Source organism: Zalophus californianus, chromosome 11, assembly GCF_009762305.2.
Source record: "Zalophus californianus isolate mZalCal1 chromosome 11, mZalCal1.pri.v2, whole genome shotgun sequence".
Taxonomy (NCBI): Eukaryota; Metazoa; Chordata; class Mammalia; order Carnivora; family Otariidae; genus Zalophus; species Zalophus californianus.
The window spans coordinates 85413750-85441183 of record NC_045605.1 but is presented as its reverse complement, the minus strand read 5'-3'; the positions used below and the strand labels follow the sequence as shown (position 1 = coordinate 85441183).

At 40.4% G+C, this 27434-nt stretch overlaps 2 protein-coding genes across 5 annotated transcripts; both read right to left on the bottom strand.

Annotated features, from left to right (window-relative positions):
* Positions 1 to 1602: 1602 nt before the first annotated feature.
* On the bottom strand, positions 1603 to 2876 carry LOC113914308 (phosphate carrier protein, mitochondrial-like). The gene is given in 3 exon segments (XM_035722860.1): positions 1603 to 1892; positions 1895 to 2740; positions 2743 to 2876. Coding segments are annotated over 3 exon segments (1077 nt in total). The 5' UTR covers positions 2861 to 2876; the 3' UTR covers positions 1603 to 1779.
* Positions 2877 to 6738: 3862 nt separating this feature from the next.
* Positions 6739 to 27232, bottom strand: PRRG4 (proline rich and Gla domain 4). Of its 4 annotated transcripts, none has more exons than XR_003517685.2 (7): positions 26836 to 27232; positions 26375 to 26499; positions 21368 to 21531; positions 19917 to 19965; positions 18414 to 18546; positions 12968 to 13387; positions 6739 to 8067 (listed from the first exon to the last, which is right to left on the bottom strand). XR_003517685.2 is itself a non-coding variant. In XM_027581557.2 (6 exons), exons 2-6 carry the CDS (start codon positions 26475 to 26477, stop codon positions 13153 to 13155), a joined length of 684 nt encoding a protein of 227 aa, XP_027437358.1. In that variant the 5' UTR covers positions 26478 to 26499; positions 26836 to 27232; the 3' UTR covers positions 9862 to 13152. The 4 variants fall into 4 exon arrangements, 1 of the variants encoding a protein (XP_027437358.1); XR_003517686.2 differs by lacking the exon at positions 6739 to 8067 and adding an exon at positions 8269 to 8298; XR_003517684.2 differs by lacking the exon at positions 6739 to 8067 and adding an exon at positions 9855 to 11822.
* Between the last annotated feature and the right edge of the window lie 202 nt (positions 27233 to 27434).

Below are 27434 nucleotides of genomic sequence, written 5' to 3'. Positions count from 1 at the left end.
CTTGAACTCAGGGTTGTGAGTTCAAGCCCCATATTGGGAATAGAGATTACCTAGAAAAATAAAATCTTAAAAAAGTTAGGTGCATCTGGGTGGCACAGTCAGTTAAGTGTCCAACTTTTGGCTTCAGCTAAGGTCCTGATCTCAGGGTTGTGGAATTGAGCCCCTTGTGGGGCTCTGCACTCAGCCAAAATCTGCTTGAGATTCTTTTTCCCTCTTCCTCAGCCTGCCCCGCTCCGCTCATGCACGCTCTCTCTCAAATAAATAAATGTCTTAAAAAAAATCTTTTAAAAGTTAAAATTTAATAGAGTTGAAAATTAAAGTATAAGAACTTATGCAGAAAGTAGAATAATTGGAGAAATAAATGGAAAAAAGTGGATCAATTCAGAAAGTCCAATATTCAACCATTAGGAATCACACAAAAAGTAGAAGAAGCAAGTAGAAGAAAGTTGCCAAAAATTACACATGAAGATTCTCTAGATTTGGGGGGTGGGGGGGAGACACAGATCTCTATAGCCAAACCACGAATACCACCCTCTTTAGATGCCATGAACAATAAATAAAAATATATCAAGGCTCAGGATTGTGAATTGGAGATCACCAGGGGTAAAAAAATTTGAAAAGTTTTCAGAGGATGGAAACTAGACTTTAGGAGACAAGAACAAAACAGGGAGACCAGTGTTATGGGCTGAATTGTATCTTCCCAAAATTCAGATGTTGAAGCCCTAGCCCTCAGTACCTAAGAATATGGCTAGATTTGAAGATAGGGTCTTTACAAAGGTAGTTAAGGAAACATGAGGGCAGGCTGGGATATGACTGGTGTTCTAAGAAGAGGGGATTAAGACCCAGACATATATATAAATGTGGTGAGAAGAGGGCCATCTACAGGCCAAGTAGAGAAGCCTCAGCAGAAATCAACTTGCTGATCTTGTTCTCAAGGCTTCTATCCTCAAGAATTTAAGAAAATAAATTTTCATTGTTTAAGGGGAAAAGAAAGTTCTATTGGAAATAAAAGGTCATATGTAAAAGAATTGAATCAGAATGCTATTAGAATTCTTTTTTTTTTTTTAATTTTATTTTTAAGTAATCTCTGCACCCAATGTGGGGCTCAAACTCATGACACTGAGATCATGAGTTGCATGCTCCACTGACTGAACTAGCCAGATAGGCCAAGAAAGCTGTTAGAATTCTTAATGGCAATCAGATCCTAGAATATATTAGAGCAATATCTGTATTATGCCAAGGAAAATTATTTTTAATCTAGAATACTACAGACAGCCAAATTATAAATCAAATATGAGAGTAAAGAAGACATTCAGAGGCATGCAAGGACTAGAGTTTAACCCACTCTTTTTTAGTTCCTTTTCCTTGGCTAAGGATGGGATAGGACCAATTTCCCAAAATTGTTCTCAATGTTATTGTCTTTGATATAAGCACTTTAACCTGTTCAAGACTATTTAATATTAGGAATTGTAGGAAAATGAACAAGATGAATGAAAATGGTAAATAATAAGACATTACAAAGTTTTCAAGAAACATAATATTAGTATTAGGTGTTAATTCGCATTTAATAACACTTTATAATTGAAAGACTTTTCTTTTTTCATGAATAGTTGGGTTTATTTCAACAGTGGGTTTGAAACCCTCACCTTAGGCAAGAGACTACAGTAATTATACCAGGAATAGACAATTTCCTATACTGTCAAATATATAAAAGTTCCTCTTGCACTTTCCTCAACACTGATCAACAAGCAGATTCAGTCCACATTTGCTTTGATCATTCTACTGAGTTAACCCAAGCTTCTTCTTCAGAGACTCTGGCATTTCAGGTGGAGGAGGGCGAGGGAGCCTGAAGTAGACCTTCACAGAGTCATAGATGAACCACTGTAGTGCAGAGTGCCAATCATGATGATACGGGCAAAGAGTCCCTTCCATACACCTTTAAATCCAAGTCTCTGAAGAACTTGAGAAGCACTGCTACCTTTCTCCTTATTCAACACAGATACCACTGAATCAGCAGGGTGAGAAACATTTGCACAGAAGACTCCAGCTATGTAACCTGCCACAAATGTTACAACCAGTTGCTCTGCCTTTGAACATTCACTTCGGGGCTTAGGAACCACAAACTTGTACAATGCTTCAACAGTACGTTCAAAGCAGGCAAATTTCATCATGGTGTAGGGTATCTGTCTCATCCAGAGAGGGGCAACTCCCTTGTAGAATGCTTTTAAGCCTTCTTCCTTATACATTTTGGGAGCTGCATCCCTCAAAGTGTTGGCATAACCTGGTTGGGTTTGAATTCGAACCTTAGCAGCTTCCATAGGAGCCAGGGCAATGTCAGCAAAGAATTCAGCACTGGCAGAAGCAGCCAAATACAGTGATGTGCGCCAGAGATAGGCATTCTCCTCCCCAAGCATGTTGCTATACAAGACTTTGAAAACTTCATAAAAGCCAAACTTGCAGAGCCGCTCCATAGAGTAGCCAATGAAAGTCGGAGCCCATCTTTTAGCCAAACCACGAACACTACCCTCTTTAAGTGTGATTGAGAATCCATTAAATATGCCCTTGTACTTCTGGGGGTCCACCTGCATGCGACATTTCCCTAAATCCAGAGGAACGACAGCAGTGTGTGTCAGACCACAACTTAAGACCCCACCAAAGCCACACAGTGCATAAAACTTCATGGAGCCATATTCGCAACTGTACTCTTCCACAGAGGCTGCTGCCAGATTGCGGGAACGGCGGGCGGGCCCGGGGGCCCCGCGGGGCTGCTGCGGGGGCCCGTGAGGCCATAGTGTACCAGCCGCAGGTGGGGCGCGTTGAATGGGTTCGCCCGCGCCAGATGCGCCATGGACGAGAACATCTTTTTCCTAAGATGGCGAACACACGACCACTCACTCGAAAAGGCTGCGGCTCACGGAAGCCGAACGTCCTCCCGACCCTTAGATCTGTCTATAATTGAAAGACTTTTTAACATGCTTATATGAACTGAAAGATCATAGAGAAAGTATTTGGCCTAGGAACTGACACATGATAGATACTAATGGCATACAGACCCTAAGGTGATCCTTTCTCCATATCAAGGGATATCCCTCACTTCTGGTATTCACACTTTTGTAACTCTCCTCCTCTTGCCTGCTGGTGGAACTTGTGACTTTGTTCTAACCAAAAGAAAATAGCAAAGGAAATGGGATATCACTGTTAGGATTGTGTTACATGACATAAGGCTTCGTTTTGCTAACAGACACCCTCCAGAGATCTCTTTGCCGGCTTGGTAAAGTGGCCATGTTGATGAATCCTGTGTGGAGGGAGCTGCATGCAGCCTCTAGAAACTGCAAGTAGACTCTGGAGCTGAGGTTGGTCTTTCGCTTCCAACCTATAAGGGCCTTCGGTCCTACAGAGGCAAGGAAATGAATTCTGTCAACAACCTGAGTGAGCCTGAAAGTGGATTCTTCTGCATTGAAGCCTGCAAAGGAGAACGCAGCCTGCACAACACCTTGACTGCATTCTTGTCAGACCCAGAGAAGAGGACCTTGGTAAGCTGTGCCTACGCTCTTGACTCATAGTTGCTGTGGGATAATAAATGTGTGTTGTTTGAAGGCACTGAATTCGTGGTAATTTGTTACACAGCAAAAGAAAACTACTACAGTGCTCAACAAGTGTTAATGGGTTTGAAATGTAAATGAGGTTAAGGCTACTGTCCACTGGCCTTCTTTCTGACCGTCCTCTTGGTTTTGGACTGGTTAGCCCCTGCCCCACCTCATCTGGTTTGGTACAAGAAATTGATTGGTCTTGCCACCTGTCTTAGGATGATTTTCAATGTGTGATGTAGAGAGCTGCTGGTTTTCCTGCTCAACATCTATTTGCCCCTGATTTAGTAACAGCATCAACGTCTTTTGGGGAACTGTCTCTCCCCAGCTTCCAGTCGTAATATGCTGCACTCTGGATCCAAAATGGGCACATGAACCAGGCCTGCTCATGAAATGGACCAGGTGAGGTCCTATGACCCAACCCCACTTGGCCAATTATTTAATATGTGGGTTCTGGGTGAGAGAGAATCTCTTCTCTGCCGTCACTGAGCAGGTATGATGTAAGCCTGTGGCTGTACCCTTTCCTTGATATGGAGAAAGTCTGTGTGCAGTAGGAAAGCATTAACACAGACAAACTTAGTTTATTTATTTATTTATTTATTTTTAAAGATTTTATTTATTTATTTGAGAGAGAGAGAGAGAGCATGAGGGGGGGAGGGCCAGAGGGAGAAGCAGACTCCCCGCTGAGCAGGGAGCCCGATGTGGGACTCGATCCCGGGACTCCAGGATCATGACCTGAGCCGAAGGCAGTCGCTCAACCAACTGAGCCACCCAGGTGCCCCAGACAAGCTTAGTTTAGAAGAACTTGAGATATCAAGTCCCCGAGGACTGTTCTTACCCCAGACTTCCCAGTTTTATAGGCCAATTTGAATCAAGTTTTTGTGACTTTCTTTTTCCTTTTTTTTTTCTTTTTTTTAAGTAAACTCTATGCCCAACATGGGGCTCAAACTCACAACCTCAAGATCAAGAGTCTACATGCTCTTAAGTCAGCCAGGCACTCCCAAGTTTTTGTGACTTTCTAGAGTTCAGCCAGGCACCTCAAGTTTTTGTGACTGAACTAGAGTTCAGGCTTCTATCTTTTAAAGATTTTATTTATTTGAGAGAGAGAGTGAGCTTGAGTGGGGTGGAGGCAGGACCAGAGGGAGAGGGAGAAGCAGACTCCCCGCTGAGCAGGGAGCCGGACACGGGGCTCGATCCCAGGACCCTGGGCTCATGACCTGAGCCGAAGTCAGACACTTAAACAACTAAAGCACCCAGGCGCCCCCAGGCTTCTGTCTTTTAGGCCTGACTCCTAACCAATTTAACAGTAACCCCTACATCATTTCTTCCAGTCCGTGAATGAGAAAAATATGCTTAGAGTCAGCAATGGATTCTAGATGATACTGTGCTAACTTTGTAAGTGTGTCTCTAATCAACCCTACCTCCTAAATCTTCATGGTTTTAGTCCCCCAAATTCTCCTTCTCCAAATTAGTGTCTCTGTTGGAAACATATTCACTGAACTGTTAGGACAGGTTCTTCCTTTAGATGATTGGCTATTCCAAGTAGTTTTTAAAAGTTTGCATCTGTGTTTCTTTCACAATCTTTTCACAGGAACCAAAATCTAGGATATATTTTTGAACCCCTTGAAATTTCACTTACAGGCTTTGCCTCGTAAAATATTACACAAAAATAATTACTAAACCAATTCATTCTTTTTTTGCTAATCTTCAAGAGCATATAAAAAAGTATTTAAAAAACTTTCAGTTGGCCCTAGGAAATCTTTTTGTCTTAAAATTATTTTTTTATATTAATAAACTTTACTTTTTAGAGCACTTTTAAGTTCAGAGCCAAATCAATTGGAAAGTAGAGAGAGTTCCCAATACCCTCTGTCCCCCCCCCCATGAACGTTATCCCCCACTATCAACATCCTGCACCACAGTGGTACATTTGTTTTAATAGATGAGCCTACGCTGACACATCATTGTCACCCAAAGTCCACAGTTTACCTTACAGTTCACTCTTGGTGTTGTGCAATTTATGGATTTGGACAAACATGGAATGAAATGTAGTCACCATTATAGTATCCTACAGAGTAGTTTAACTGTCCTAGAAATACCTTCTGCTCCAAATATTCACCCCCATCCCTGACAACCACTGATCTTTTTACTATTCCTATAGTTTTGCCTTTCCAGAATGTCATATAATTGGAATCATACAGTATGTAGACTTTTCAGATTGGCTTCTTTCACTTAGTAACATGCATTTAAGTTTCCATCATGTCTTTTCATGGCTTGATAGCTCATTGTTTTTTTTAGCATTGAATAATATTAAAGTACCATGGTTTATTTGCCTATTGAAGGACATCTTTGCTGTTTCCAAGTTTTGGCAATTATAAGTAAAGCTGCTATAAACATCTATGTGCAGGTTTTTGTGTGAATGTAAGGTACTCATTTGGGTAAAAACCTAGGAGCATCATTGCTGGATCAAATGGTAAGAATATTTAGTTTTCTAAGAAACTGCCGAACTGTCTTTGAAAGTGTACCACTTTGTATTTCAACCAGCAATAAATGAGAGTTCCTGCTGCTTCACATCCACACCAACATTTAGTATTTGTGCTATAGATTTTGACCATTTTAATAGTTATGTAATGGTAACTCTTTGTCTATTTCATTTGCAATTCTCTAATGACATACGATGTTGACCTCCTTACGTGTCATCCATACATCTTCTTTGGTGAGGTGTCTGTTCAGGTCTTTTTGCCAATTTTAAAAATTTGATTGTTAGTTTTCTTATTGTTGAATTTTAAGAGTCCTTTGTATAATTTGGACAACAGTCTTTTTTTTTTTAAAGATTTTATTTATTTATTTATTTGAGAGAAAGAGAGAGAGAGCGGGGGGAGGAGCAGAGGGAGACAGACAAGCAGATTCCGCACTGAGCACAGAGCCTGACGCAGGGCTCGATCCCATGACTCTGAGATCATGACTTGAGCCAAAATCAAAAAGTCAGACATTTAACTGACTGAGCCATCCAGGGGTCTCTGGACAGCAGTCCTTTATCAGATGTATCTTTTGCAAATATTTTCTCCTAGTAACTAGCTTGTCTTCTCATTCCCCTTAAGGAGTATAAATATTAACATTTGTGTATAACTCAATTGGATCTAAAAAAATTTAAGGTGGTTTAAATGTTTAACATGAAGTAATATTTAATAATAACCAGAGTTTATTTACGTGTATGATACTTAGTATTTTTAAAAATATTTTATTTTATTTAAAAAAAATTTTTTTTATTTATTTGTCAGAGAGAGAGTGAGCAAGTGAGCACAAGCAGGGGGAGGTGGTACGCAGAGGGAGAAGCAGGCGCCCCGCTGAGCAAGGAGCCCGATGTGAGACTCGATCCCAGGACCCTGTATGTATGTAAGAAGAATATTTAATTGAAACAAGCAACAGAGGGGCCTGGCTGGCTCAGTTGTTGTATCTGCCTTCAGCTCAGGTCATGATCCCAGGACCCTGGGATCGAGCTCCGTGTCGGGCTCCCTGCTCAATGGGGAGCTTGCTTCTCCCTCTGCCATTTTCCCTGCTCACACTCTCTCTCTCAAATAAATAAATAAAATTAAAAAAAAGAAAAGAAACAAGCAACAGATAGTTATTTAGTATAAAGTTCATTCACATGTATTAAAGTGTCTGTAATAGGAAATCCATTAAAACCAAAATATTATGGCTATAGGAAAATGTGCATTCAAAAAAAGTCGGTTGCTTTTTTCAGATAATGAAAATACTGATATATTGTATTGGATTGCCTTAAACTCTTAAACTGTTAGGTAAACATTTTTAAACAACAACAAAAATGTTGGTGGAAACACATAGTACAGAACATTGAAGGCATCAATATATGTCATACATGATCCTAAATCCCACATAGGCAGGATCTACAAAGACTCCAGTTTTTAAAAATTACAGAAATTCTAGATACTCCTCTAATAGATATAAATGCCATACATAATATTCCAAAGCAAACTAATAACTAATAAAAATGTAATTCACATTCAATTAGAACAAAAACAATATGAATAATATAAAATTGAACTTTTGAGCAACACTAACAAAACTTTTCTTATCAAAAAATTCTCTTGTGCATAGAGGAAAAGTATACACATGCATAAATTATCTGAGAAATAGAAAAAATCGGTTAAAATTTGACAGGTCAATGGGAAACCAAAGGTACAGAGGACACTGCTGGCTCTAGTTTTTAATGGTTCCAAGAATTTTTACCCCACTCTGTATTCACTCAGAGGGCATATTATTAACAGATGCAAAACTTTGACACCATTTGTGCTCTTTTTGATTTTTTTCCATTTTGTAAAAAAGAATATTCTGTGTAGAATTATATATCTTACTGAAGGTATTACCTTATAAATGCATATTTGTCCTTTTTTCCAGTTCAATTCCCTTTTTATACTCATATTCCATTATCTTCTGATTGTAATGGAGGGGTTGTAATGATCTAATTAAATACAAAGGTTATGTCAAAATAGATTTTTTTAAAGATTTTATTTATTTATTTGACAGAGAGAGACACAGCGAGAGAGGGAACACAAGCAGGGGGAGGGGGAGAGGGAGAAGCAGGCTTCCCGCGGAGCACAACGTAGGGCTTGATGCGGGGCTCGATCCCAGGACGTTGGGATCATGACCTGAGCTGAAGGCAGACGCTTAACGACTGAGTCACCCAGGCGCCCTTCAAAATAGATTTAATGGTTAACACTAATCAGTTGCTTGGGAAAGAAGCACAAACAAAACAGAGCAAACAAAAAAATCCACGACCAAAAGTACAACAGGAATGCAAAATGGTGAATGAGACAGAAATAAATACATGTCAATAACTTTATATTAAGATATTTTCCTTTCAGGGGCGCCTGGGTGGCTCAGTCGTTAGGTGTCTGCCTTCGGCTCAGGTCATGATCCCAGGGTCCTCGGATTGAGCCCTGCATCGGGCTCCCTGCTCCACGGGAAGCCTGCTTCTCCCTCTCCCACTCCCCCTGCTTGTGTTCCTGCTCTCGCTGTGTCTCTCTCTGTCAAATAAATAAAATCTTAAAAAAAAAAAAAAGGTATTTTCCTTTCAATCATTAAAAGCATTTACCAGTTATGGAATTAACATACAATGTTATATTAGTTTCAGGTGTACACCATATTGGTTCAACAATTCTATACATTACTCACTGCTCACTGTGATAACTGTAGTCACCATCTGTCACCAAACAACGTTATTAAATATTACTGACTCTTTCCTATGCTGTGCTTTTCATCCCCGTGACTTATTTATTTTATAACTAGAAGTTTCTCCTTTTAATCCTTTTTATCTAGTTTGCCCATTCCCCGCACCCACATCCCCTCTGGCAACCATCAATTTGTTCTCTGCATTTAAGAGTCTGTTTCTTAGATTCTACCTGTAAGTGAAATCACATGGTATTTGTCTTTCTCCTTCTGACTTATTTCACTGAGCATAATACCTTCTAGTCCATCCATGTTGTCATAAATGGTAAGATCTCAACCTTTTTTTTTGGTTGAGTGATACTCCATTATATATATACCACATCTTCTTTGTCCATCTGTCGATAGACACCTGTGTTGCTCCCATGTCTTGGCTATTATAAATGATGCTGCAATAAACATAGGGGTGCATATTTCCTTTTGAATTAGTGTTCTCATTTTCTTTGGGTAAATACGCAGTAGTGGAATTACTGGATCATTTGGTATTTCTATTTTTAATTTTTTGAGGAACCTCCGTACTCTTTTCCACAGTGACTACATTAATTTACATTCCCCACCAACAGTGCACAAAGTTCCTTTTACTCCACAGCCTTGTTAACACTTGTTATTTCTTGTCTTTTTGATACTAGCTGTTATGACAAGTATAAGGTGTTATCTCACTGTGGTTGTGATTTGAATTTCTCTGATGATGAGTGATGTTGAGCATCTTTTCATGTGTCTGTGGCCATCTGTATGTCCTTTGGAAAAATGTCTATTCAATTCCTCTCTCCATTTTTTTTAAAGATTTTATTTATTTATTTGACAGAGAGGGACACAGCGAGAGAGGGAACACAAGCAGGGGGAGTGGAGAGGGAGAAGCAGGCTTCCCGCGCAACAGGGAGCACGATGCGGGGCTCGATCCCAGGACGCTGGGATCATGACCTGAGCCAGAGGCAGACGCTTAACGACTGAGCCACCCAGGCGCCCCCCCCCTTTTTTTTTTTGACAGACGGAGAGACAGTGAGAGAGGGAACACAAGCAGGGGGAGTGGGAAAGGGAGAAGCAGGCTTCTGGCGGAGCAGGAAGCCCAGTGCGGGGCTTGATCCCAGGACCCCGGGATCATGACCTGAGCCGAAGGCAGACAGTTAACGACTGAAACACCCAGCGCTCCCCTTTGTCCATTTTTAAATTCGATTGTTCAGTGTTGAGTTGTATAAACTCTTTATGTATTTTGGATATTAACTCCTTATTGGAGTATCATTTGCAAACACCTCCCATTCAGTAGGTTGCCTTTTTGTTTTGTTCATGGTTTCCTTTGCTGTGCAGTGGCTTTTTATTTTGGTGTAGTCCCATATCAAATTTTCTTTTGTATAAAGTATTATGAGCTCGACATAGATGTTCTACAAACACCAGTGATTTCACAATCTTAATGATGAATTCCAGATGAATAATCAAGTTAGAGCAACAGTTTTATGCTAAGTGATGGCATATAAGAAATCTAGGCTACTGCTGGGAGAGGGGTTGTTATAGGTTTTAAGGCTAGCTTTGCAATTAGACTCTTATGAGTCAGTGGTAGTAAATAAGTTCAAGGAATATTTCAAATTATGATTCAATAAGAGATACAGCCTGTATTATATTTCTTTTTTTTTAAGTTTATTTATTTAAGTAACCTGTACACTCAGTGTGGGGCTTGAACTTAGGACGCCGAGATCAAGAGTCGCATACTCCTCCAACTGAGCCAGCCAAGTGTCCCTGTCTTATATTTCTATTCATCCTAAGAAATACATGTGTGTGAGAATACAGGTACATATATATGTAATATAAACCTATATATATTTATGTATATATGACAGATGGTCATAAATTTCTCATACAGCCTTGAATTAATAAGATCCCTGTTCTTCATAATTTGAGATAGCATAATTCTACAGGTATGAGATGGGCCTGGAAAAGTGTGCTTGCTCCTTCTAAACCTAGCTCTCAGCAGCATGTTAGATTTAGGGCAAGTTATGCTTTTATGCCTTAGTCTGATTGCTACAAAGTGAGGAAAGTAGAATTTGCCTCTGACCTTTTTTTTTTTTAAAGATTTTATTTATTTATTTGAGAGCGAGAGCAGAGCCAGAAAGACAGAACATGAGTCAGGGCAGGGGGCGGGGGCGGGTAGAGCTGAGGGAGAGGGAGTAGCAGGCTCCCCATTGAGCAGGGAGCCCGATGCAGGGCTCGATCCAGGACCCTGGGATCATGACCTGACCCGAAGGCAGATGCTTAACTGACTGAGCCACCCAGGCACCCACTGCCTCTGACCCCTTAAAGAGAATTAAAATAAGGGCAGAGTATAAAGTTACATGAGAAAATAGTCCTTATGTAAAGTCAAGGTATGATTAATGATAATTTTTTTTTTAAGTAATCTCTACACCCAAAGTGGGGCTTGAACTCATGACCTCAAGATTAAGAGTTGTATGCTCCATCGACTGAGTCAGCCAGGTGCCCCATAGTGGTAAAATTTTTAAAGGTAATGTAGATGGCTTTAAAAAGACTTTTCCTGGGGCGCCTGGCTGGCTCAGTCAGTGGAACATGTGACTCAGGGTTTTGAGTTCAAGCTCCACGCTTAAAAATCTTTAAAAAAAATAAAAAGACCACTTTCCTAATTATATCTAAATGCTGCTAGATGATTTCTTTGTGATAAGCAACTGAAGAGACCCCAAAATCTAGAAGGATAAAATGTTTGGCAGTCTGTAATGATTAAGGTCTTGCTTATATCTGCCTTAAGATCATGTTGTTTTAAAAGAGAGACATAAACACTCACACATTGTAATAATTTATACTGTCTAAACATTTAATTGGAAGGAACTACCAAATATATGTGGGTTTTAGTCTCACTTCTGTAAAAATTATAAAACAAAAGACAATTTTACAAATGGTCTTAAATAATAGGAAAATGCAATGCCTAGCAAAACAACAAGAACAGAATTTTTTCTTTTATTTCTCAGGAGTCTTTTATTTCTTGAGTTCCTGCAAAGAGAAAACAAATTCACACCTACATCCACACCCACTCACATAAATGTGTGCAAACACACTCCTCCAGAGGTTTATAGCTTATATTCTACTACATTCTTTTTTTTTTTAAAAGATTTTATTTATTTATTTGAGAGAAAGAATGAGAGAGAGCACATGAGAGGGGGGAGGGTCAGAGGGAGAAGCAGACTCCCTGCCGAGCAGGGAGCCCGATGTGGGACTTGATCCCGGGACTCCAGGATCATGACCTGACCCGAAGGCAGTCGCTTAACCAACTGAGCCACCCAGGCGCCCTATTCTACTACATTCTTAAGGAAGACTGGTCATATATACAATTAAAAGAAGAGACAAAGTATAGGTTAAAATGATTACTTATGGTGTTTTGGATCCAGACATTAAGAGATACGAGGGGTTGCTGGTAACTTTAGTTGGTATTATTTTAAGAGCAGGAAAGTAAATTAATTTTTCTAGGTTCTCGAACTATTATTTATAAACAACACATTTTCAAGATAAAAAATTACATGTAGATATATATAGATAATTTAGCAATGAAAATGGATGTGCCTACTCATCAGTAGCATGGGCAACTTTATCAAGTTCTAGTCACTCCTAGATTTGAAGCCTATATATTTGAGAGTATAACAACGCTTGCAAATCCTTGCCATTGCAACTCTGTACCCTCTGAAGAACTAACTCCCTAGCAAGTGACTTTTAAATTACTTACTCCACTCCCATAACAAAACATGACTGATAGCAATTGTTAACAACTAAAACCTATAAGATATGGTGAATGCTATGCAATAATTTAAAATGTAAAACGAAGTGATTATATTAAGGCCACCAGTTTATACTGAAGTGTCCAATTTTGTGACGGATTTCCAACAACAAAGAAATCCGAATAAAGAGTGGGTCTAATATTCTGATTTCGGATAATCTAATGATCAGAAACTCTTTTTTTGTAATATTCAACACAAGAAATCTACAAACTTTATCAGTACAAAAGACAGTTCACCGGTTCTAGCTATGACATCTATAACACAGATTTTCTGAACCATTAAAATAAACAAAAAAGTGCTCTCTTCTTTACTGCAAAGCTATGGAGTCCAAGTTTCTTATCAAAATGGTAATGATAAGTTTCTTACCAGGCTGATAATGATCGAGTTCAGGTCCAAGATGCCAACAGAACTGCTGTGGTGTCGTATACACATGCTTATTCTTTCTTTGCTCCTTGCGGTTTGTCATAAAGGGGCTGAAGTAACATGTCTCTTTGGTTCGGGGAAAAGGAACCATTCAAATAGCAGGAATCTCCGATACCACCATGGCGGGCTTAGTGAGATGGGAGTGACATAGACTTTTTAAATACTCGAAACCCTTTTGCTGGCCCAGGATATGGTGGTGGCGGGGAAACATTGTGCTTTCTGGTCAGTGCCACTGCCTGTTCATAAGAAGGTAATCCTGTGTCCTCCACTGCAGGGGGTGACGGGGTCAAGGCAGCCTCCTCAGGTCTTCTGAAAATGATGGAGGGAGTGTGCCTGCCCCTTCTTACGTAGGTGGCTGAAGAACTAAACAGAGAGACAGCATTTAGGTTTAGAAAGGCAGCATTTTTAGGTTAAAATGGCAATATTAGAAAACCCAACTGACGATTTTGATAAAAGTTGAGCCCAATTTATTTATGTTATTTATTTATTTTTTAAGATTTTATTTATTTGAGAGAGAGAGAGGGTGAGACAGAGAGCCCCGGCAGGGCAGAGGGAGAGGGAGAAGCAGACTCCCAGTGGAGCAGGGAGCCCGAAGCAGGGCTCCATCCCAGGATCCTGGGAACGTGACCTGAGCTGAAGTCAGACGCTTAACTGACTGAGCCACCCAGGAGCCCCTGAACCCAATTTGTTACTATAACCACAGTTTTATTTTACCCATATACTCTGAAAGAGTCTTGGTATAGGGGAAAGATCAAGAGCTTTGGAGGGCGCCTGGGTGGCTCAGTCGGTTAAGCGACTGTCTTCGGCTCAGGTCATGATCCTGGAGTCCCGGGATCGAGTCCTGCATCGGGCTCCCTGCTCAGCGGGGAGTCTGCTTCTCCCTCTGACCCTCCCCCCTCTCATGCTCTCTCTCTCTCATGCTCAAATAAATAAATAAAATCTTTAAAAAAGATCGAGAGCTTTGGAGTCAGTCATGGATCTGAAACTGGATCCTCTCATTTCATAGCTATGTGGCCAAAGCAAGTTATCTGTTCCCTTTGAAGTAAAATGGGGACAATAATAGCTACCTCAACAGAGTTGTTTTGTGTGGATTCAGAAAAAATGTTATATGTAAAGCATCTAAGCAGTGTCTGGAACACTATAATAAGGACTCAAAACATGCTAATTCCCCTTTTCTCCCACTCCTAAATGAGAACTTTCTCAAAATATGATGTGAAACCAAACCCTTTCTTGTTGAAAGGCAGCATTACTCCAAGCCAAGGATCCTGATGTCACAGAGATAATCACGACAGGTGATGCCTGTCTCTCTCCTCTGCAGTCCTGTTGCCTGGTCCATCCCTCCTAAATAGCACTTCTGTCATATCCCTCTTCTCTGCAAAAGTCTAACCCGCAGCCTACTTTCCCCTGAGTCAAGTTCAACTCCCATGCCTCCTTTCTAAAGCCTCCCTTATTCTGGCTTCACCTGATTTTTCACAACTCTCTGCTCTTGTAAGGTACCCTCTTTATAGTCCTCTGTATGTGCAATCAATTCTCTGTCCTGCTTCTGTGCTTTCACTGCTGTTGTTTGCTTTCTCAGGTTATTGTCTTTTCCCCACTCTGTTGACCTAAGGCCAATAATTAAAAAAAAATATGGCCTCCTGCAAGCCCCACCATTTCCACAAAACTCTGTCAGCTACCCCAGCCAGTGAAAATTGAAATGCAGTAGGGGTCTGGTGTTTTGAGCCTGTGTTTTCCCTTCTCACGACTGAATTATGAATTATAATTTAAACATTAGTAAATCGATCTGTTTAGACTGTAAAGTTGGCTGTCTATGAAGCACTTACACATAAATTAAGTTCCTAGAAATATGGCTAATTAAAGATAATTAAAATTCATAGGTAATCCCCAACTTCTCATCAATATTTACAATATTCTTCCCGGCAAGAGACAGTTAAGTAGACTCAAAATACTGTAAACTTTCCAAACTAAGGCAGTCAATTTGTACTTAGAACACCTCTTCCTTGGAGGTAATCATGAGATATGAAACTGGAGGAAAGGAGAGAGGATGATCGCAGAGAGAGAAGTGAAGAAGATCTATGTAAATCTAGGAACTGGAGAGTCAGCTCTTCAATAGTTGGGGGGTGACTGAGAGCATCCATCACAAGTTTACTTAGAGGGCTCAACACAATTCCTCCTCTGTCAGAAATCTGGAACAGATTCCTGGTAGGCTAGTCACTTGCCACATTCATTAACTTACGACGAAAAGTTCTATTTGTTTGCTTATAGGGAACAGGAGAGACAGATGTTTTAGTGGAACAAATAAACTCTTCCATGCAGACTTCCAAATATAAGATATAGAAACAATATCATAATTACATCAAAGTTATTAAATAATTTACATAGTGATTTCTTACACACATCTTAAATGATTGATATCAGGAAGTATACACAAATAACAACTCAAATAAACTAGCAACATCATAGTATGCCTATTTTCCTCCATAAACTGTAGGAACTAAGAAATGAAAAGATCTTGTTTCCCATTTCTTGACATGTTTTGACAGAGGAATGAGACAAACTTTTCTGACAATGACCTTATTTTTTACTCTTTTCTTTCTCAAATATTTCCTCACCCTTCCTCCACTTCCAGACTTGCAAAATACAGAAAGAGAATAACTCTGCTAGAAGAATTTCTTGGGATAATAGATGAAAAGTACTTTAGTAAGTTTTTAAAAGTCAGTCCCCAAATAAGAGAATGTCTTATAAACCTAGTGTTCAATGTACCCTCAAATCAAAGGGTGGCTCCGAGGATCAAAGTGAAACAATACATGTAAAAATATCTGTGAGCTGTATAGCATTATACTGTACTAACATTAAGTGTAACTAATCTTGCTTTTATTTATTTTTTAAAAAAGATTTTTATTTATTTGACAGAGAGAGACAGCGAGAGGGAACATAAGCAGAGGGAGTGGGAGAAGAAAAAGCAGGCTTCCCGCCGAGCGGGGATGTGAAAGGCAGCATTACTCCAAGGACCTGAGCCGAAGGCAGACTCTTAATCTTGCTTTTAAAATAAGAGCTATTCAGGGGCGCCTGGGTGGCTCAGTCAGTTAAGTGTCCCACTCTCGGTTTTGGCTCAGGTCATGATCTCAGGGTCGTGAGATCAACCCCTGCGTTGGGTTCTGTGCTCAGTGTGGAGTCTACTTAAGATTCTCTCTCTCCCTCTGCCTACCCCCCCAATAAATAAATAAAATCTTAAGACAAAATAACATAAGAGATATTCAGGGTTTTTAAATTTTATAATAACATACACAGAAAGCATGCGTAATAATGGCATTACTTTGCCATCTGAATTATGCATTTGAATTCTGCTTCTAACCTACAGCAGGAAGAAGCTAGAAGATTACACAGAAAAAAGGCCTAAGGTAAGAAGATGGAGTGGTGCAGAAAAGTAGGAAAATGAAGCAAAGCACAGAGAAGAGAGAAGAAAATACCATGCATGAGGACACTGACTAAATGGCTGTGCTATCCCAGGCCTTGAGCACAGTTATTAAGCATGAGGGTATACATGAACTTTTTTGGAGAGACATTATGAGTGGGGAGGAAAAGAGAGATAAAGCAAGAAGAGTCTCCAAAGACAAATTTTGCCTAGGTCTTCATTAGTCTGAGAGTTTCCAGGACTTCCTCCCCGACTTGTAGAGAAAGCCACACTGAATAAAATTTTATTCAAAAGTCCCAGAAAATGGAAAGGCCTTGCTTATTTCCTACCTGTTATATAAGGGAAGTTAATAAAAGTCTCTCAGCTTAAAAGATGGTGGCTTAAGAACAATTAGGCAAGTTCTTCCTCATTACTCTCATTTCTCAGATTTTTATAGGAGTTACAGAGGTCTCTGACAAACTCCTTTGTCCGTGCCCACAGGTCACGTTAATGCCTCAGGGAGCTGTTCAGGAATTCCAGCTTGGGGATCGAATTTCAACGTCTATACCCTGTCCTCTGCCCTCCTTCTGGCACGTCTTCTTCTTGCACCTTTGCTGTGAGGACCCTTTAAGGCTTGGTCCTTTTCTATCCGTCCTCCTTTCATTACACTCTGAGTACTGAGTACTGAGTACACACTGAGAGTACTTGCCTACTCTCATGGCTTCAGTTTTGTTTTGTTTTGTTTTTTTTTAAGTAATCTTTATATCCAACGTGGGGTTCGAACTCATGACCCTGAGATCAAGAGTCACCTGCTCTACTGACTGAGCCAACCAGGCACCCCATGGTTTTAGTTTTATCTCCCAATAGATGAATCTAATTCCACATCTGTTGCCCTAAACTCTTACCATAAAGAAAAAATTTTATAGTGCTAAAATATATATCACATAAAATTTGCCATTTTAACCATTTTCAAGTGTGTGACTCAGTGGTATAAATTAAATTCACAATGTTGTGCCACCATCACCACTGTTTCCATAACCCTTTCGTCACCTGGTCACAATCATGAGCTTTTCCCAGAATTTGAAAGTGTGACTAGGGATGTGTAAGCCTCAATTTCGAATAGCCTATTTAGCACCTGGCACTTTTTTTGAATAAGGTTATTTTTACACTTACTCATCTACACTTACTGAGAAGATAATAGAGAATAACTTTTTATTTTAATGAGGATGTTGAGATTCTATTGTCCAAACAATTATGGCTTTTATGAATTTTTATCAAGCTTTATTAATGTGTTATTCAAGCAGCAACCATTTTATTTCACTCATTTTTCTTTAATTGGAAGTATCAATAAACATGGTTGAATTTAAAAGCTAATTACACTGTTTCTATTTGAGTTGCCATATCGCTAAATCTGTTAATGATGTGACTTAGAGAAAGTGATGGGACTTCTTAACCTCTGGAAATAATGTGGGGACACTGGTATCTACTTCCTGCTTAAGAAGGAAATATTAAAAAATCAAGCTGACACTTGTGAATCCTTTTGTATTCTTTTGAAGAATCTCAGAAATTGCATCATTTCATTGTTTATGTAAGTGTTAAATTATGCAACCAAACAACGGTCACAGACCAGAGGAGACTGGAGAGAAAATGACAACTAAATGCAATGCGGCATCTTAACTGGGTCCTGGAGCAGAAGGAGGACATGAATGACAAAATTGGTGAAATCTGAATAAGGTCTGGAGTTTAGTTAATAGTGATGTACCAGTGTTGGCTGGTTTGTTTTACAAATGTACTATGGGAATGTGAGATGTTCACAGTGAGGGAAACTGGTTGAAGGATGGGAACTCTCTGTGTGATCTTTGCAACTTTCCTGTATATCTAAAATTATTCCAGAGTAAAATGTTTATTTAAAAAATAGACAGCCATTTTTATCCATTTTAAAATAACAATATAGAATGTATAATAGTGAATTCAATATTTTTACTTGGTACTTACCTGGGATATTGTCGCCTGTTACACTTGGTGATACAAAGATAGTAACCAAGTAATCCAAAAATAACCAAAAATACTCCAGCAGCAATTAATCCAGTCAGAAGGCCCATGACATCAACTTTTTCTCTGTTAGCATCTTAAGAGAAATCAATAAAATAATATAGATATAACAACTGAAAAGCACTGCCTATGATTTCAATAAATTTAACACTGGATCTAAGTATACTATTCAGAATCTAGTAATATTGACTTCTTTAAAAAGTGTTTGTGCTAGCAACAAAAATTTATAAAAGATACTTCCTAAAAGCCCTAGTTATGATTTCATTTATTTTATTATTTTTTAAAGATTTTATTTAGGGGCGCCTGGGTGGCTCAGTTGGTGAGGCATCTGTCTTCCACTCAGGTCATGATCCCAGGGTCCTGGGATTGAGCCCCACATCAGGCTCCCTGCTCAGAGGGAGTCTGCTTCTCTTTCTCCCTCTGCCTGCCACTCCCCCTGCTTGTGCTCTCTCTCACTCTCTGTCAAATAAATAAATAAATAAATAAATTTTTTTAAAGAAAGAGAGCAAGAGAGAGCATGAGCAGGCGGGGGAGGGGAGGGAGAAACAGACTCCCCTGCTGAGCAGGAAGCCTCATGTGGGGCTCGATCCCAGAGTCCTGGAATCATGACCTGAGCTGAAGGCAGATGCTTAACCGACTGAGCCCCCCAGGGACCCCCAAATTTCATTTACTTTAAATAGGTCATATTAAATGGATAGTATTCAAGACTAAACGTATTCTGGGGTGCCTGGGTTTGCTTAGTCAGAAGGGCATACAACTCGACCTCAGGGTCACGAGTTCGAGCCCCATGATGGGGGTAGAGATACTAAAAAAATAAATAAACTTAAAAAAAAAGACGAAACATAACATATTCTTTGTTCAACTAGGCACATTTTGGTATTAAATTACACAGATAACTGTACTAAGCAACACTAGCCTAGCAACGTAATAAAGTCTCCTTGTAGCTGGGGCTCTGCCTGATGAGAATGAAAGAAGATCTGACCAAAAAAGACCTGATAAAAAGCAGCTAGAGATGATAATACAGATAAAGTAAAGATCTCCCCTCTATAGACTGATTTAATTATAACACTCTTAATTTACCTAGTAGCAGAAGTATTCCATTTACTTGTAATGGTAAAAAAGAAAAAATAATTAAAATAGCTTACTACTTGGAACTAATGGAGTCCTACTTTTATTCTGTACAAGTCCTGACCTAGCTGAGTAGTTTAAAATACCTTTAAGCCTATTATCTCATTTCCCTAGTATCTCACCAGACTTGATTTTCAGTGTGTAAAGATGAATGTGGCTTCCTCCGTCTTAGATAGCCTAGTGTATAATTGAGAAATCATCCTGGATTTACAAGGCATGTATGTTGAGCAACAACCAAACTCAAACAATGAAACTAAAATGTATTTAGAATAGAGAGAGGGTGGGAAGAGCATTAAATTTCATCCATTCTTGCCTTACCTGATTTTTTTGTTGGTCCTTTGATGGAATATTCCTGCCAGAACGCCATCTAAGAGAAAGGTAAAATTTCCAAGTTTATTTCATTGTTTTGTTATCACTTCATGTGATCCCAATGACCCGGACTGGGGTGGTAAATTCTTGGCATGTGCCACAGAGGTTACTAGTTTATTCAAGCTGGAGGGCGTGACTCACTCTAATTCAAACACTGCTACCCACCACTGTTTCTCCTGACTCTGGAATTGGTCAGGGGATGACTGTCAGTGCCAGGTCTCTACTACTGTCCCCTGCCACTCTCCCTTCACCAGCTCAGAGTTACCGCTCAGACATACAGTGAAACCAACACATTAGTTGGTGACAGCACCAAAGGCAGAGGCTAAAGCAGTGGAACCCATTACCAAGTTTGAAAAGGAGTCCGAATTTTTCTACGCTTGGTGCGCCCTCAGTTTGCTAGGAGATTGTACTGAAAGGGATTGATCTGGGGAAAGACATCCCTGAGATTCTTTTGGTTCAGTGTTACTTGAGAGAATGAGGCAGATTTTAAGGAACCATGATAAAATCATAAAATGCATTTACAAAAAAACAATAAAATTTCAACAGGCACAGTTACAAGGTATAGACTTTGTTTTCCTTCTCTGGCAGATGTGGCAGGTATTAGCAGGGAGTGAGAGGCTGGGTGCAATTTTGGGAGAAAAAAGAAGTAAGTTCCATTAATGCCTGCGTTTGAAGGATACCTAGAGTTCCTTGGTCTTATTGACCGAAGACTAAAGTGGAACTCTTGAGGAAGGGGAAAAGGAGCTGTGCTTATTTAATTTACAAAAGTAAAGAATTTGAGTCACTCAATATTCTTTAAGAATATGCCAGATTATAACAGGGACCGTGTTGTCTGTTTGTTTTATACTGTTCCAAGATTAATGGACAGGATTTAATTACATTTCAAAGGAGAACTTCTAAAAGTTTCTCCCTTAAATTACACTGATATACCAAACAATAAGCTCTTGAATGCAGAGACTATATATTTTGTATCCTCAGTCTCTGGCAGAGCACTTGGCACATAATAGATTGTTAATAAATACAGTAATCAGAAAAGATAAGGTCACTCGTAGGAAAAGTTACTCTGAGTCTAGAATGATTGAAGCCTGAGTCAGAGAACTAACTCAAATAGTATCCTAAAATGTAATTCATTCCACTTCATGATTGTTTTTAAATATAATAAACATCACACACACAAAATCACAACACAATCGATAATTTGCCAATTACTGTAAGTCCATTTAATCAAGTATAAGGCCAAGTCTAAATAGGTTGGTTAGCATTTTAAGGAAGTAGAAAGGGATAACAGGTATAAAATCTTGATTCTATTTAAAGCATAAAATCTCTGATGACTTAATGTGCCATTTTCTTAAGTATGATTTAATAAATTTCCAGCCAATTAACATTGTCAACCAAATTACCGTTTTATCTTCATCCACAAAGATTTCTCTGGCTTCTTCATAATTACAAAGTTCTTCTCTACACTCTCTTTCTAGGTCACTGGGCGTGAAGAGCTCCAAATCAAATCTATTATATAGCAGGTGTCTATGTATGAAAAGGTTTGCTTCTTCTTTTGCTGTGAAGACTAATAAAGAAATAGATTTCAAAGGTTGATAAAAATAGGGCAGAACATTCCTGTTTTAACTGTGGAAGAACTGAATAATTCTCTTGATGTAAAATTATGCCAAACTTTTTTTGTATGGTTTTAAATTCTTTTTTTTTTTTAAGATTTTACTTATTTATTTGAGAGAGAGAGAGAAGGAGAGAGACAGAGCACAAGTGGGGGGAGGGGCACAGGGAGAAGCAGTCTCCTGGCTGAGCAGGGAGCAGGCTTCAGGACTCAATCCCAGAACCCTTGAAGGCAGCTGAAGGCACCCACTTATCTGACTGAGCCACCCAGGCATCCATGTATGATTTCAAATTCTGACAAAAAGAAATGTCATCAGTAAAAATAGTGCCTGTTAAATATGAAATACAAATATTAGCCTAAGCCCAGAAAATACTTGAGTTGGTTATATCCAAAGTTATTGGCATAAATGAAAATTATTTAAATATCACTTTTCCCTCTAGACAGTATTTCCAACAAGTGACAGGTCAGACTCTTCTACTTCTGAAGGGTTGGCTCTCTATTATCTTGATTGAGAAAAATTAGTCTGGTGTAAAGGACAGAGTATTGGTCTAAGAGAAGACAGAGATTCTTGGTTGTGATTTGGCTTGGCTATTGACAGTTTATCTGGGATAAATCACTTATATCTCTGTGTTGCCATTTCCTGATTTGTAAAATTGATAAATGAACTAAAGAATTACTAAGATCTCTTTATGTTTTAAAATTATTAATTGATTTATGTTAAAAATTTTAGAGCAAGTTAATACTAAAAACTTATAAAATTTTAAACTTCTAAGTTAATAAAATGATAAGGTAATTATAAGGTTAATTAACAGACATTCAGCCCCTCCTAAACAAGTAGGTGCCTCTCTCTCCCCATCCCCTAAAGATGTGTCTACAATGCTTCATAAGACTCCCTCTACCTTTTCTGGGAAGGTAAATGGTAAACACAATAGAGTTAAGCACAGGGTAACACAAAACCAAAATATCCCACCATGGCAGTATTTTCAAAACCCACAAACTTTAAACTCATTCTGGTATCACACAAAGAACGCTTAAGAAATCTTGCTCCAGATCACATTACCAAGACTGGAATTCAGAAACTCTCTGAAAACTACATCAAATGCTTAAAAGAATTTGGTGTTTTGCACTGTTAACCATCACTATAAAGGAAGAAATATATTAGAGTGGGCAATTGAAAGACAGTTCAGGACTGATGAGACAGCATGGCCTGAAAGACTAATTCTGATTTGTGAATGACCTCAGCTTGGCCATTTATTCTTAGCCCCACGATAACAGTCACACCTTGTCCAAGATATTTTTTTCCACTAGTCAATCACTTTTCCAAACAGGTCTGAATCTTATAGAGCTGTTTTGTTCAATATAGTAGCCACTAGGCACATATGGCTATTGAGCACTTGAACTATGGCTAGTCTGAATTGAGATGTGCTAGAAATGTAAAATATACACTGGACTTGAAGATTTAATTAAAAAGTAAAATATCTTAATGTTTCATATTGCTTGTATTTGGAAGTGATATTTTGGATATAATGGGTTAATTAAATATATATAAAATATATATAATTTTACCAATTCTTCTTACCTTTTTTAAAGGATTTATTTATTTTTAGAGGGAGAGAGAGAGAACGCGTGCGCACAGGGAGAGGGCAGAGGGCATTTTGTCACCAAAAGGAGACAAAATGAACAATTTTCCAAGTTACCTTCACCTCTCATTGGGATTCTCATCATGGCCCTCTGAGGGATTGCTTTGCTCCCCTACAGTCTGTTTTTAACATTGTGCTGTTAAAAAACACTTCCAATGCACCTGGTTCTCTCCTGCCTTTGTACTGGCTGTTTCCCCTGAATAGAACTTTCTTCTTTCACCTCCTTTAGGATTTTGCTCAATGTTACCTTGAAACCTCATCCCCACCCACCCACCTCTGGCGCTCCCTGTCCCTACTACACTTGGTTTCTCTTCATAGCGTGCACCACCATCTGGTGTGTTCTGCATGTGTTAACCACTTGTGACTACTCTGTTCCCCTCACTAGAAGAAAAATTCCACTAAAGTACAGACACACGTGGTGCCTGACACATATGAGGTGCTCAAAAAATGATTTACTAAATGAGTAAATGAACTCAATTTTTCTACATTGGGAAGAAATTCTTGGACCTAAATTCTACCAGTTAAAGCAATTCATAGGTATAGTCTGGTATTACTCATTTTGTTGTAGGTTTAAAATACTAAACCAGTGATGAAGTAACTCATGGCCTGCCTAACTTAGCTATATTTACTACATGGAATGGGATTTCAGAATGAAGAATTAGAAATCTGCTTCTGTATTGCTACTTCTCAGATATGGCCAGATCTTTACATTTTATTGGCTAAGAAAGTAGTGCCAAATTTCTCATTGTTGGTCTTCCCTTCAAGTAGGTTATCTGAGTTATAAAAATACTCTGTGCCCTCCAGATAGGACTCAATAGAACTACTTTCAACTTGAAAATAAGAATGAGAGAATCATAAACATTTTTATTGTTCCTGAAATGATACTTATGCCAGTAAAAGTCTTCACCCATGAATTAAATGTGCCCTCCAGGAGCTACTGTATATCACTTCCCTGAGTGTGAAAGTTCTGATTCAGTCAGGGGTTGACTTTAGGCCTTCGGTGCTTTATTAAATTTTTCCCTGCCTCCCTTTTGATCTTAGGAGAAATATTGTCCTTTGTTACTGGGATCCTAAGTAACTCTGAATTTGTTTGTTATCCAAAGAAGCAAACCTCCTTGTCCTGGGAGTATCCTGAACTTCCAGTGAGAAGTCTTATTTTCCCTCTCGCCCCTGATGGAGGATACACTGTCTTTAGTCCTTTTGTATGTGCCTCCTCAAGTCCTCTTCCCATTTCTATTTCTCCCATTTTAGGCCATCCTAAGAGGCTGTCTGTGCATCCCGCTATTTCAAACCCACCAACTGACCCTCCATTCTCTTCTACTCTCCTGACGCTCCATGTTTTCTTTTTTTTTTTTTAAAGATTTTATTTATTTATTTGAGAGAGAGAGAATGAGAGAGAGCACGAGAGGGAAGAGGGTCAGAGGGAGAAGCAGACTCCCCGCCGAGCAGGGAGCCCGATGCGGGACTCGATCCCGGGACTCCAGGATCGTGACCTGAGCCGAAGGCAGTTGCTTAACCAACTGAGCCACCCAGGCGCCCCGCTCCATGTTTTCTAAATAAATTCCTTTTGAGTCATTTGAACTTTGTCCTTGGCTTTATGAGAGTTCAGCTGAAGGTCCCTTATTTTCCTAGTTACTTTTCATAGCTCCACTTATTATTGGCTTCTGTGCCATATAACTCTCCAGAGGTAGAGTTACTGCTACTCACTCTTTCCCCTGCTCTTGAGCTCTCTGTTCCTACTTCTGTCACAGACCTTATGGAGATGATCTCTTTATATCTCGCCCTCTCATCAGATGAAGAGGTCCTCCAGGGCAGGGATTATAGACTTTCATTACTATATCCCCTCATCCTTAGATGAGGGCCTGGCATACAGTATGTGTTAATAAAGTGATTACTAACTGAGCAAATCAGCTTTTAAAATAGGATTCCTTATTTACATTTCCCACAGATATTTCCAGCCATCTGCACTCAGGTATGATCTCTGAATTCCTTCCATAATTTGTGATGTCCTTGGGAATGTCTTTTATGTCTGCATTATGTGAATCAATGAATATACTCACCAGCATACTGGGGATCAGCACCTGGTCCCACTGAGTATGGACCTTCAATTTTATATATGAGTGGACTTACATATGTGGTGGAACTTGGGAGGTAACAAGAAGGCTCTCCTTCCAAAATCTCTCCCTATTCTCATTAGCTAGCTTATCCAGTTGCCTAGAATTCTACCATCAGGGTTTGGTTCCTTTGGGTTAAGATTTCCTATCTTAAAACACACACATGCACAAACACCCACACACACCCTCCTGGAAGGTTTAATACACCAAGCTGTATTAATCATTAATAAGTTATCCAGGAGTATTAGTGTAACAGATCCTTCCTAAATGAAAATGAGCTGAGAGTAGATCTGATGAAAAGGATTAAGGGACAGGATTGTGTGGGGATAGGGAAGCACAATGACCAGGCAGGGAGAAGGATGCTGAAGCCAAAGCCATTTTTTTTTTTTTTCTTTTCTGGTTCTGATTTCTAGGTTAGACTTTTTGAAATGCGGACAGGAAGCAGTCTGTTTATGACCTGGAACCCACAAGGTATGAAATTCTAGGTTACCAAACCTAATCTTTCACAAGCATCTGACTTTATCCAGATAACCAGACAATTTGATGTCAAAAAGGACCTCAGGGACCGTTCTCCCTACCCCGATCATTTTACAGAGGAAGAAATTCAAGCAGAAAGGGGTTAAGTAACTTGCCCCGGGGTCTCATAACAAGTCGAGACTGGATCCTGGATCCTGGATTCGCTGTCCATCTTTCCAGGAAAAACAAGTAATTATGCTCATTATAATTACCACATAGCCTCATCTAGAAAAATGGCGCTCACTGCTTTTCAGAAGTTGAAATAGGTGTTCCATTCAGTGAACCACAAACCAGGTCTTAAATATATATTTATCAAAAGTAACTCACAGAAATAAATTTGTATAAACTGTACCTAACATAACCACAACATTGCCAAGCAGACCACAAATTAAACTAGAGGATACTGTAAGGCTTCTGTGATTGATGGGGGCATGTCATTTCAAAGACTACCCTTTCTCCTTTGAGATCTGTAATACCTGGCTCGGCTTTTCGGGGGCGGGGGTTTCTCGAGACGGGAGCCATGCTTACCTTCTTCTCGAGCATGCCTGGACTCCTTCGGACTCCTTGTGCAATGAGGAAACGCGAAGGTAACTATGGGCAGTTGGCTGAGTAGAACCAGAAGTGTAATCATAGTCTGGTAACTGTCAAACAAACTAAGACAAACAAAGTAACAACAAGAAAAAGTCAAAAAAGCCCCTGGCTCAGCTCTTTGAGTTCCTGGGGGTACTGAGTCACCGACCTGCCGCTCTCTTAACAACCACCCGACTGCGCCCGGCTCGCGGGTTTCGGTCGCCCGGCCCGACCCGCACCCGGAAAGCCCGAGAGTGCCTAGGGACAAATGCCGCGCCCCGGGACTCTGCCGACGGCTGAGCGGGCACCTGTCGTCGCGGGCGGCCCTCTGCCTTCCGTTCCAGTCCGGCCGGGTCCGCCGAGGTGGCCCCCTCCGAGGAACCCATTCCCCGCCCGAGCGAAACCTCCGGGCCCCGCACCTGCGGCTCCGGGCGCATGTTCCAGCAGCTCCCGGGCCGGAGCCCCGTCGTTGGGTAGTCCCTGCGGCCGCCAGACCCTCCGTCTCGGCGCCCCCCAACTCTCGGCGACAATCCCGGGAGGCCGGGGTGGCTCCCGCGTTGCGGCGGAGGAAGCGCCTGGGGTCCGCGGAGGGGCGCCTGGCCCACGCGAGGAGGCGCGCGGTAAGTTCCTGCGGTGACCCCGGGAGGCCGCGGCCCAGAGTTGGGCTAGAGGGCGGAGGCGGCTACCTGGGGAGCACCTAGCCGCGCTCCTCCCCGCGGGGGCCGGCCTACCTGCGGCGGGCGGGCGGTGGGCAGGTGCTTCCAGAGCCGCCGCAGCTTCGGCCCTGAGCCTCGGGGGAGTCCGGCCGCCTGCAGCCGGTTCTGGCCCCGCCTTGGCGCGCGGGTGGCAGGTTTTGGACTCATTTCTGCACCCGGCGCTGCTTGAGAATTCAGGGGGCATTTTCAGTTCTCAGTGCTAAGCGTAGCGCCCCGGGCGCAATCCCGCGGGCTTTTCGCTTTGGGTTTCACGGGGCAGGAGGTCTGTCTTGTGGTTACCTTAGGTCAGCGGTTCTCAAAGG